Source organism: Physeter macrocephalus, chromosome 7 (assembly GCF_002837175.3).
Source record: "Physeter macrocephalus isolate SW-GA chromosome 7, ASM283717v5, whole genome shotgun sequence".
Classification (NCBI taxonomy): domain Eukaryota; kingdom Metazoa; phylum Chordata; class Mammalia; order Artiodactyla; family Physeteridae; genus Physeter; species Physeter macrocephalus.
This window is the reverse complement of record NC_041220.1, coordinates 79,262,981-79,275,964: the sequence shown is the minus strand read 5'-3', so window position 1 is coordinate 79,275,964 and position 12,984 is coordinate 79,262,981. Positions and strand designations below refer to the sequence as shown.

The 12,984-nt window shown below is 37.1% G+C and overlaps 1 protein-coding gene and 1 long non-coding RNA gene across 8 annotated transcripts in view; one reads left to right on the top strand and one right to left on the bottom strand.

The window, feature by feature from the left end:
• Positions 1-12,984, top strand: part of LOC114486593 (uncharacterized) — a 67,615-nt gene that overhangs the window by 22,584 nt on the left and 32,047 nt on the right. The window lies entirely within an intron of this gene.
• The window catches only part of PDS5A (PDS5 cohesin associated factor A), a 139,199-nt gene continuing 128,347 nt past the window's right edge, over positions 2,133-12,984 (bottom strand). For 5 of the 7 annotated variants that reach the window (XM_024118288.3, XM_024118291.3, XM_055086088.1 and 2 more), the window contains 3 exons: positions 11,851-12,203; positions 6,062-6,212; positions 2,133-4,827 (listed from right to left, as the gene is read on the bottom strand). In XM_024118288.3, coding sequence (XP_023974056.1) covers positions 4,792-4,827; positions 6,062-6,212; positions 11,851-12,203 — 540 coding nt within the window. In that variant the 3' untranslated portion in view covers positions 2,133-4,791. The remainder of the gene's footprint in view (positions 4,828-6,061; positions 6,213-11,850; positions 12,204-12,984) is intronic. The other 2 variants (XM_028492044.2, XM_055086089.1) reach the window with 2 other exon arrangements.

The window sequence follows — 12,984 nt, the reverse complement described above, 5'->3', positions numbered from 1 at the left end:
TTCATTGCCATTTATGTTACCATTGTGATGAAAAGGTGGAATTAGGAGACTTGATTACATCATCAGCAAATGATGTAATAGACTTCTAGAAAGAGGCAGGCGCTGCTGCACATAATTATAAGCTTCCCTGGGCAGGCCAAGCTTCCAAATGGGCAATGAATGCAGAGACCCTGGACTCCTGGGCCGATTCTATGTACAGCATTTAAAAGAGCCTGCTCATAAAATGGTCACAAGTAAGGTAGTTTTAAGGGTACCAGCCTTCTGCCTTTCAGCTCTTAACCTGCGGTGGGTGGCAAAGGGGCAGGTTACTCTTTTGTCTCTGCAGCTGACCTTTCTCTTGGAGGATACAGTCCACCACATGCCAGGTGAAACCGGATGGCAAAACTGTCAAGACCTTCCTGGGAGGGAAGGGGTTTCAGGCGTTTTTTTGGGTTGGGTGGCCACCAGCGTGATCTCTCAAAAAGGCTCAGAATAAAACTAAAATGGGTGCTTTGAGGGGTTGCTGCCTGGGTCCCCATCAAAATTTGATTCTTGGAGAAGCTCACTAAATCCCTACAGTTTGTCCAAAGAAGCCACAGGAATTAGCAACACACCAGAATTTGTGCTTGAGATGGGGGTGCACTCAGGATGGTGGACAACCAAGGTTTGGGGGCTGGGCACAGGTATTTCAGAGTCTGTGAATAGAGCAATGTTTTGTACAAGGGAAGTGCTCAAGTGGTGTTCGTGCTGCTGAAAGAGCCGTCTTCTAATCTGTCCCCAGCCCACCCTATGGTCACCTCCTTCCAGGGGGCCCTCAGTCTGGAGAACTGACTCCTGCATCAGGTCCAGCTAATCTGGACGCGGGTGGCTTGCTCAGCCCAATCACTTTAGGGACCTACGTGCTCAAAACAGTTCTCAAAATTAACACTTCTCTAGAAAAGGTAAGGATTTTGTGCTTCTACAGCATCTATGAGGTCCAGGCAGTGGACACCTGAACAGCCATATATGCCCATGTTGTGCCATTTGCTTTATATTGCTAGTCCTTCTAAGGCACCCATCTTAGTGTTTTAATGCCAGCCCCTGTCAATGAGCCCAGTCTGTACAGAATGGTTACCTCCGACCCTTACACTTTCTTACTGGCTTCCACAGATCTGGACCTTGAACTACAGCAATCCTTCTGTGTATAACTGACCTCCAGTTGATTGATTGTTTTTGTTTTTCAAGCTTCTCCCGGAAGAACGCATACAGTGCTGTTTCTTAAAAGGATGATTGGTCTTTGCTAGAGAAAGGAGTAACTAGAGAAGAAAGGGGAGGAAAGTGCCTTAAGTTGTAATCAGCATTGATTAAAAAACGTTATTTGAGAAATACCCCAAAATTTGAAGTCCTGATCACCAACCAGCCTGGCCCATGTTCCTTAGAAATGGTACTTTGTACATGTTCCTGTTGGACTTTGAAACAGGCACAAGATAAAATAAGTGGTTATTATTACTCTTAAATGGGAATGAAAAGCCGGAGCTCTAGTTTACAGGCTGTGTTTATGTACACTCATTTCCATTGATTTCCACTGTTGCTGGTTTGCAGCAAACTTTAAACTTCTTGTAGGCAAAGCCATCATTATTTAGGCATGCTGCTAAGCTGGTCAGACTGCTGGAGACTTGTTGGTCACCAGTAGTTTCTACTGACGGTTACTCATGTGAATAAAAGTATCCCAAGTGTGGAATGATAATCCCATTCAGGGTAAAATACATAACCAATCATGATAGCTTCTCTTACTTCTCATTCTGTTCATCTTATTCCAGATACATATATGTAATCTGTGTGCTCTCTGTGAACTAGTTTTTGAACTAATGTGCATATCCAGAATTTGCGATAAATAGATGTATGTATCAATAGATAGTATGAATGGAAGGCCACTTTTAAGTTCTTAAACAATTTCTAAAATTTCCCAGATGTCCATAAGAATTTATCATCTATTATTTTGTTCTCCCTCAGTCACTGTAAGCCAGATCAGAGTATGTAGTCAGGAAGTGTGAAGGTGGCATTTGATCCCTTATGTGCAAACTCCAGAATCTAAACAAAATATGCAAAGACATTTTATCAGCTTGTGACATACCAAGGGGGTTCATGAATATTCAGGGTTCCACACTACTATATAATGCTGCATTTCTTGGTTTTATTTGAAACAATGCATATTTTTAGCATTTTATGGTAGGATTTTACACTTGTCATTTACACAAATTACAAGGTTCTCTTCAAGTCTTTAAAAATTTTTTAAAAAAATTAAGCCCATGTGCAGCACAAGAATATGCAAAACTACTTTACATTATACACACTTTTTATCAAAGGAGATACAAAATTCTGGCTTGTAGTTTTAGACAAATACAAGAAGCTTCAAACTAGACACAAAGGGTTAACATTAATTCTCAAATGTAAGTCTGCACTTTGTGTTGTATTTCTCTGAGATGTGAATACCAAATTCCTAAGGGATTTTTACTTTTTCCTTTTTCAAAGGAAAAATGACAAGTTTCCCTTAAACAAGTCCCTCCCCATCAGCTCAGTCTATCATCCTACTCTCCCATCCCTTAGTGCCAGATACTTGCTTATATTAAAAAATCAGGGGTGGGCCATTTACATATGTATGTGGACCAGATCCTTTTAGCTAACTCCTCTCTTGCAAAAATCTAAGCAGCCATAACTGATGGGAATGGTCTGCTACATTATGTTAAATATGACTTCACGCTAGGTAATCTAGACAGCTATGATGCTGGGTAATTAGTTAAAAGGAGATAGATAGATGAGAGACCGAAGGCCCTACCAGTGTGCTTTTTATTGGTGGCAAATTGGTGGCCTTTAAGAATCAAGCTGTCTAAGAGAGCTTCAAAATCTAAACAGAACATGCCCACTGATTGCTTGAGGGACCTCTCTGATGCTTATGCATAGGTACTCTTTTTCAGCATGTCGGAGGCAATATTTTATACTTTCCTTCTCAAGGGTTATGAAGAGGCAATAAGGAAGAGTAGAGCTCTTTCTGCCCTTTCAAAGATACTATTTTCTATCACTGGTATCCACTGTTCCCTAGCCATCATCCAATACTTAAATGTGTATGTATATGCATATTTAAAAGAATTACCCATCTTTCACTCAGTCAGTATACAGCCAACTCTTGATTACCTATGAGAACATAAGTGACATTTACTACCAGAAAATTTCACATTTAACATAATCATCCTTTTTTTTTTTTTTTTTGACACAGCTCACGTTCACTGTTTGGTTTACATCTCATGTAGACTACAGCCTGTCAAGACCAAGTTATCACACAAACGTTTATGCCCTCGAATCCATGATAGGTGTGTGCAAGGACACTGAGCACATTCAGATAGGGCTTAGGGGGAAGGGCATAAAGTGGAGAATGGGGGCAGTGATAACTCTGGGCGTGAGAAAGGACCAATCTCAAGTTCCTCCTGAATTAGCTCTTACGGTATGCCTTCGTTATTTTAATTTTATGATTACTGGAAAATCTAAAACCTGAGGCAGTCACTATTTTATATAGATAATGGAGAGTTGACTGTAATCATGTTCTTTGTTTCTTTATGACTTTAGCCCTTTTACATAAAAAATTTCACAAGAAAACATAATATAAAAAGATTAAAAAAGACTACCATATGACATCTAGAAGCATTTATTTTATGCAAAAAACTTAAATATGAATGTGTACACAAAAAGTGCACACATTACCTATGCTGAACAATGCCAAGAAACAATATATTGATGCAACAGTTGTTTTCTAAAATAAACATAAAAACGGAGCCCGGACTGGCAGACAAAAAGCAAAGCACTTATTTCCCAATAGCACAATGCTGAAAACTGATAGCAATCCTAAACTCCTCCCACTTTCCTTACAAAGCTGCCAGAGTCCAACTATTTAAAAAAATTGACTTTTTTTTTTTTTTTACATCAATAATAAAAATCTGGTGACAAACATTATAAAACCAAATGCTGGACAGTCTTTACTCCTTTAAAATTCCAAATATTCCAACATAATCACAGGAGTAAAAACCACTTTAAAGTGATATGCTTTATGAAACAAACAACAATATGTACATTTATTGCAAATTATATTAAACTAAAATGGAGGGGAAATCAAAATATGAAGTGATATGAAATCAATAATTTTAATTATTTTCTCACTCTGATAAAAATCAGAAAGCAACATTTATAAAATTGCCACCACATCACTTTTCATAGCAGGGAACTGAAATCTGTACATCTCATTTTGCAGAAAAGTAGGCAGGCAGAAAGAATTATACATAAAAGTTTCCAAAAGGAAAGACAAAGAAATATTTAATCTGATCTCTTTTCTTCTAAAAAATTAATTCAGTAGACTTCTATTTTTTTCTTGTGTAACATGGGAAATTCCTGGCTCTAAAATTGATGAATTCTCACTGTCAGTGTAAGGACATCCTATTAATTTCTTTAAAATAAAGACTGCAGCATGGAAATTAATGGTGTATTATGCTGTTAAACTCCAGATATGCAGGAACTGGAACCAAGTGTTAAGCAATTTGCTTAATTATTGACTCTTCATAAGAAAAGTCTGGGGGGAGGGTAGAACAGAGTTGCTTTTAGCCTCTCTCTCAAGAGTTTCTGCTGTACATTTCCATCAAAGGACTTGTGGTCAAGTGAAAAAAGGAAGTAATAGCTTTTTTCAGTTTTCAAGGCAGAAAGTGTGTTTTGAAGTTAACTTCATTTTCTGTTCAGGGTCATTCTGAATCCAAGTTTTTGCAGAAGCTAGAGCCTGCTTTTGTTTGGCCTTCATTTTCTCCCTTTGCAAATGAATTTTCTTTTTACCTTGGGGATAGGAGTAGAAGAAAGCAATGTTAGAAAAGATATAAACAGGAAAACAAACCATACACAGATTATTTCATTTCTATAGTTATTATCTAAAATCCGAAAATATTTTTTCATTGTTCATGTGACACTTTAGTTGATTTAGGACTCTTTCCCTAACAATGAAGAGAAGTTTTTATTTTCAATCATTAAGCAATGCTACCCAGTGCCCAATCTGTTTATTACTGCCCAATCTGTTTATTACTGCAATAAAACACTAAAAGTAATTTAAAGTAATTTTGTAATTTAAGTAATTTTGAAGTAATTGTGATTTTTAATTAATACCAATCTGTTTATTACTGCCCAATCTGTTTATTACTGCAATAAAACACTAAAAGTAATTTAATTTTGTAATTTAAGTAATTTTGAAGTAATTGTGATTTTTAATTAATACTTTCAAAATTATGTAGTAGAAAAATTACTAGACACTAAGGCAAATGAATTTAAAAGCAGCCAAATAAGTTCTGTTCTTTAGTGTACTAAAAAAAGGAGGAAAATTTAACTTAATTCTGTTAAGAGAAATGCCCCACTGATCCTATTTCCCTAATAGGGAGGGAAAATTATGACCTCTGGACGCATGAAGTAGTGGGATAGGGTCTCTTTCTCTTCTCCCCTCACCTACTCCTCTCTGGGAGGAGGAAGAACCCATCTAATGGGTGAGGGGGTGGGGGAAGGAAAAACTGAGCATACTGGGATTTGGTCTTGTCTAGATTTGTTCTCCTTTGCCTCCAAAAGGTGTGTTCTGGTCTGACTGAGGTTGTTCAATTTAGGGGCAAGGCATTAGTAGTTACCTGGCCTATGTCATTCCACATTTGGGTTGGGGTTGGGGGGAGCGTGGCTTGTGGGATCTCAGTTCCCCAACCAGGGATCAAACCCGAGCCAGGGCAGTGAAAGCCCAGAAGCCTAACCACTAGGCCACCAGGGAACTCCCTGTCATTCCACATTTTTAATCAGCCACATCAGTATTAAGATGGTATCTCCTTTTTAACAATTCCAAACTTGGGAGAGAAAGATAAGGGGGCTGTTTACTTATATTCCCAAACCCCAACATATACCTTCTAATAAAGATAACAATGCTAACCAAAAAAAACTAGTAAGTGATTAAGATTCTTACATAGTATTAAATTAATTTGTTATAATAGATAAAATTTAATAATATGATATCAAAGAATCCTCTATAAGCTGCCTGCTGCACCTTCAGGAAGCTTCCCTTTACTAGCTCTGAGTCCTCAGTATCTTCCTGGCTGCTCTCACAGACTTTTAAACGATCCAGATCACTGGAAGAATTTCCTGGACTTGATTCTATGTCCCAAAGTGAATCGCCATCACTTCCGAGCACTTGGCTTCTGAAAAATTTCATATTATTTTGATAAAAATTCACTTGTTACTGAAGAATATTCATATTAAACTAATACATGGCTGTTTAATACATGAGGAAACACACTTAGGGGATATTTTTAAGATACAAACCCATGTGATGTGAGGAAACTCTCAATATACAAATGAGCACAGGAAATCGGGAAATCCTTTGCGTAAAAACAAAAAGAAATTCCAAGATTCTTGAACACTCCAATATTAAGCATACTAAGCAAAACATACTAATCCAAAGATGGGAAAACTATAGTCTGTTATCCTATAGGTAACTTCCTTAAATTCACAGTTTCCCCTTAAGTCCCAGGTTTAACGACTGTGTCTCCACTGGTGTTTATCGATATTTTCTTTTTCATGGAAGAATTTGGCCTCAAAGATAAATAAAACATACTCAAGAATCAGCAGACCTATAAAAACACATTTTCAATGCAAAATATTTGGAATTGTTTGCCATTTGAATAATAATTCAAAAACAAAGGAAAAACAAGTAAATAAACAACTGAAATGATGATGAATCCTCCATTCCCAAACTCGGGAAGCCAACATTAAGTGTCCAGTTGTTCAGATACTATTTCCCGACTATAGTATACAAATGGCTGATTTTCATAAATTTACAGGGTAAATTCAAGGAATTTTCTGAAAAGAAGTAACAATTCCAAATGCAGCCCAAAATATAAACAGGAACATTTATTGGTGCGCACGCGTGCGCACACACACACACAACACCTCTGATGGAATAGATTTACTGCAAAAATCCAGAGGGATCTAAAAATCCTACAGTTAAGTTTACAAGTTAAAATGTATGAACTCCCAGATTAAGCAAATTCTATGCCAGGAAATTTCTGTACACAGTTTTTGTATTTTGGTGGAATAACATATCTATCCTTGAATTAATAAAGTATATAAGTAGGAGTCATACTAAAAATTATTTTTTACCTAATGTCAGTGAGAGGACCTAGTAAGAGGAATTCTAGAGGGGTGTGCACTTGCTACACATAAGTGATTGCTATGGTATTTAAATGACTGTAGAGGCTACCATTTATCAAGGGTCCTACTTTTATAGGGCTGAAGGATTAATGAGGTTACAAACATAAAGCATCTAGACTGTGGTTGGAATATACTAGGGCCTCAAAAATGGTTTTCATTAATTATTTAATAATAAAGTTGAAATAATCATACAATATGATGAGTATAAATACCAAGTAATAAAAATGGGCAAGTTTTCTGGAGGTGGTCCTAGTATACAGTGTAGACTGACTGCCTTGAGATCATCTTGTATTCAGACAGATCTACAAAGGAGCACATGGAGTAAAGAAGGGAGGGTAATGTCAGGAAAGGCTCTTTTCAGATGTTCATGTAGGGACAGTTGTGACCATCCCAGGAATTGACCATCAGGGAGGTGAGAAAGCAAGCAAGTAAAATGTGTGAAGAATAATGCAAGGGAAAGGAAAAGACAGATGAAGTAGTGTTAGAAAGCAGGGCCACAGAGAAGCACAAGGGTGCTGGGCCTTACTTCTCAAAGGCTTGCATTCAAGTTGAAAATCCGGGGGTAAACTACTTTAGTGCAGTGATCCAGATCCAGATCTGGTTCCACAATGCAAGGACTCTAGGCTATGCTTCAAGTTGCCAGGGCAATAAGTGAGCTGTTCCTACCATTCTGGGTTCATCCTTAGCTCAGAAATGCAGTGCTTGATGGCTCAGCTTTGGCAACCCTGTTTCTTCTTTTACTAATGAGATGGTTCAAAGTGTAATGATAACCTTAACAGGATGATTCAAGGTGTTATATTCGCTCTGTATTCAGAATTGTTCAATCATGTGGCTTTAACCTGTATCTGATCCTCACCAGGTCTCAGGAAAATACAGGTGAGATGTCAAATCAATCATAGGTAAATACCTTCGGTTAATCAAAAGTATGTTTAGAATCTTGTAGGAAGGTGAAAGCTATATAGCTTCCCATGAAATAAAAATAAAGCTGGCACCTTCAGGATTTTGACCATTCAACGTTTTCTCAAGTTGAAGGATGGTTAGAACAGCTGAGTCACAAACAAGGAACTTTTGTTTTAGTGTGCCTGTCTATTCCATCGCTTGGTGGTTACTATACCTTAAAACATTTCCTTTTACACATTAAGAGAAAAGAAAAATAATAGTTGTGAATGTTCATAGTTTAGAGGAGAAACATAACCGCAGCTGCCACTGTTAGCAGTACAGTAAGGCGATTAATAAGGGATACAGCCTGGATTCACAACCCTGTTCTGTGTAGCACTGGCCAGGTGGCCTGAGAAAGTAATTTTTTCAGGTCTAACCCCCTTTTCCCTAAGATAGGGCTGTACTTGCTTCATAATGATTGTTGGCAAGGCAAACATAAATTCAACAACCTTTCCTTATTATCACTATTATTTCTACCAATATATATGCCAAGCACCATTGCAAATACCCCATACATTATTCTACCTAATATTCACTACGGTCTTTCAATGTTCTTATAGCATTAGGTGCTTCACTTAAGTTTGCCACTTGAATTCAAGAACATCTGATCTCTCTTGGTTCTTTCCCTCTCTGAAGCTAAAATACTTTAGCTTTTGTTTGCATGAACTCTGAAATAGGTTAAAAACATGGCTATAGTTGTTGTTTGGTTTAACCTACAATTATTTTAAATAAACTAACTTCTTATGTAATAATTATAAATAATAAACTATATGCAAAGATTTTCCATTTCATGGAAACTACCACATATATTAAATACATTAGCTATTTAAAATATGGAAGTAAATATTTTCAAAGCATCCTCTGTTAAACTAGTTTTGTGTGCATGTATATATAGTTCCTGTAGAATTAAGACTTAATTTTACCTTAAAGTACAATATAGTGTGGACTCCAGAGTGACGCTGCCTGGTTTTAATGCTGCCTCCACTATTTATATAAGCAAGGGGACCAAAAACTACATGGACTCTCTATTCCTGGTTCTCTCCTCTTTGTAAACTGGGGATAATGATAGTACTTACCCACGTAGAGATGTTTTAAGCATTTAATAGGTTAACAAAGAGCTTAGAATTGAGCCTGGCTCATAATAAGCATATTAGTGTCAGCTATTATTAATCTTATGTAGCAATTTTTTAAGTGAAATAAAATATATGTAACATAAGTCACTGCCATTCATCTCTAGAATATTTTCATCTTCCAAACTGAAACTCTGTACCCATTAAATAGTAATGCCTATTCTCTCCTCCTGCTCTCCCTGGCAACTACCTCATTCTGTCTCTATGAATTTGACTACTCTCATATCTCACAGAAGTGGAGTCATACAGTATTTGTCCTTTGGGGTCTGGCTTATTTCACTTAGCATAATGTCCTTAAGGCCCATCCATATTGTGGCATAAGTCAGAATTTCATTGTTTTACATAGTAATAAAAATAATTCTTATACTTTTATCAATCAGTAGACCTAAAGTGAAAGTTTTCTGCTCTATTCTGGAATTGATAAGCTGGGGAAGTATATTCTTTGAGGGCAAGAACCTATCCATTTTGGATACTTTTGTACTGCCAACATCCAGCACAATGCTGGCAGTTTAATCTGTCCATATTTGTTAGAAGAACAAATGAGAAGTATAAGGAGCAATACTCATGTGCCTATAACGCATTCGATCCTATGCAAGAGGCTATCATGAGTAATACAGAGTTTCTGGAGTAAGTTAGGTTTCCAAGCCGAAGTTATAATGCTAGAATTTAAGGGCAGAGTTGTATATTAGATTCAGGAAAGAATGGAAAAGACAAAAGGAAGCTTGGGAGAAAGTTTCAGAATGTCCTTCTATGTTTTGTTAGCCACGAATTAGTAGTCAATAATTCAACCAGAAGTTTCTGAAATATGTGCGCAAAACCTTTGCTCTGTTTTACTGAAGTACAGTGTTATCATGAACACCAAATTTAACCATCTAACTTAACCGAGAATGTAAAACCATCAAAGAATTCTGTATTTTGGATAACACATTGCCCAACTGATCTACTAACTGGCATACTTAAGACTTCTAAGGTGTCTTTTCACTCTTAAAAAAGATGTTTTAAGAGTTTTTAAAAGGCCCAAGGCCATTTTAAATCAAGACCAGTCTCTGGCATTGTAAGCCATTTTTGTTGGTTTGTTTAATGCTTTTGGGGCAAATGGTGTAACTAAAAGCAGAGCAATGGGTTTTACAATGCTCAATTTCAGAGACAAGGTTGGTTGCTACTGAAAACGTTTTCAGGGTCCAAGTAAGTGCCTGCATATTTTGGTTAGATGGCAAAAGGACAGCACATGAGAGGTAAGGTCAGGTGGCTCAGGTGGCCTGGGTGTGATGATCAGTACTATTTTATGTGGGTGAGGAATGGCTAGAAGTCTAGAAACCCTTAAGAGAAGTCTGGCAATCTCCAATGAAATTTGTTCAGCTTTTGTATAACTAAATATATATTAAGAGGTAAAGCAACTAGAATTCAAAACAATGGTTAAAATAATTACTGACCATTTATTCTGTACAAGGCATTTTGTTAAGTGCTTTATATTTAATGACCATTTAATTCTTGGAACAGTCCCCTGAGGAAGGTATTATCATACTGCCTTAATGATGAAGAAAAGGAGGCCGAGGTTAAGTATGCTGTTCCAGGTCAAAGGTCCAGGTTTGAGGAGAAAAATAATAAATTTGCCCCCAATACTGGCTTTCCTTACTACACTTTTAGTCCATAAAAGTAGAAGTGACTAAGTAGAAGAAACACCCATTACTTAGTCAGGTTTGGGCCTGGATCAGCTGCCATGAGATGTTGAAAAAGGTACTCAGAGACACTTAAAATGTAAGAAAAATTTAGTAGCCTCAAACTTACAAATTTCAAAAATGGTAATTTAAAAAAATGTACTTACAAACACATAGGCCTTAGCAACACTGTACTTTATAAAAATATTGAAGCAGGATGGTGAGGGTGTCCTGACATGATCAGAGCTGGTTCTTTCCTAGAAGGAACTCAGAATCTTACAATCTAATTCAGGGGGGAGATGAATTAGGTATCGGTATATAAGGAAAAAGAAGCAGTGTAGAGCTAAGTTCTAATTGTAGACCAAGTAAAGAGCCAACTTCTAGACCTCTAATTGGGGCACCACTGTTACAGTGTGGAAAATCTGAAATCCCAACACAAACATGATCAAAGATGAGTAGCTGTGAGGTTATTCCCATTGGGGAGGGTCGGGGAGAGGTAAGTTGCTGACTTATATTAAAATTTACTGTAACAAGTGGAATTAAAGAGCATGCCATGACATCTATCTATTCCACTCTGGGATCTCTGTATCAAAAAGGTAGCCATTTATATTTAGAAAACCCCATGCAACTATGTGAGGGAGACCAAGACAATGTTATCCTTGCTAATAAATAGAAACATCAAAAACCACATCCTAATTAAAAATTAACCAAAGAAAAAAAGGAGATCTCTCTTCAAATTGTTGTCCTGAAAGTTATGAGATAAAAGCAAATGCCTCCATAACTTAGGAAAACCAGGGGCAGTTTTCACTCCCAAATGCCTAGGTGTTTGGGGGTGACTGGCAACGAGGATTAAAACAAGATGTCTAAATTCAAAGTTCAGAAGGAATGGTGTACGTTACCTTTGTAAGTCAATTTGTCTCTCTGCTGGTGCTGCCTTTTTGGCTATGTCTTGCAGTTTGGGTGCTTTGGCATTACCTGCTTCCAAACCTCCAGGGCTTTCCTGATTGACTGCGGCTCTCTTTCTTCCCTTGCTAAGAGGTTTATTTATATCATCATTTCTGGTTGCATTGCCCTGAGATTCAGACTTGGGTCGACGTCCTCTCCTGGGTTTTGAAGGGGCAGGTGGTCCTGATTCATCTACTTTCTCATCTGTTTTTTGTTGGATATTCTCTGCACCAGCTGCTGTTACTGTTCTTTTCTTTCCTCGGTCACTGCTGATGTTGCCCTGGGCAGCCTGATCAGAATTAATCTCCTAAAAAAGCAGAAAACAATTCTATGAACATAAATTCCTTAAATATCACTGATCTATACTAGAAAGCAGCATTCTGCAAGTATTTTAAAAGAGTTGGAATTCCAGAGCTTCTAATTAACTGCTTACATCCCATGAAGAATGTAAACTCCTTAAGGGTAAGGACTGAACAAGGTGCCTACCATAGTCCTTGGCATATATAATATACTCAATAAATGTTTACTAAAGTGCATAGGCAGTTACATAAAAGAAAACCTACTCAGTTTTGCTTTCACAGCCATTTTAAATGAAAAGATCCTTTTTATTGTGGTATGCTCTTAATGTATCACTTTTCAAAAGAGGGGGGATGTTTTCATAATTCAACGTTATTTTCTTTCTCTATGATGCATCTAACTATAATAATCTTTGTAGTTCTGTGACACAAAGTTCTTTAATATCTCACTCCACTCATTCAATCTACCTTTTGTCTTTTTACTTTATCAATAATTAACCTTCTACTTTTTTCTGAACATTCTTTTTTCCCTCTGTTTGGCATATATATTACATATTGTCATCTAAAATGTTCAAAGTAATAAAATTCCATTTTAATATAAGAGACATAATGGACATTAGGAGGAATAACAGTTTTCAGAATGAAAGTGACCTTTATATGTATGATATTTAGGAGTCAATTATAATAGTTTTTTTTTGTTGTTGTTGTTGTTGTTTTGCGGTACGCGGGCCCTCTCACTGCTGTGGCCTCTCCCGTTGCGGAGCACAGGCCCGGGAGCGCAGGCCCCGCGGC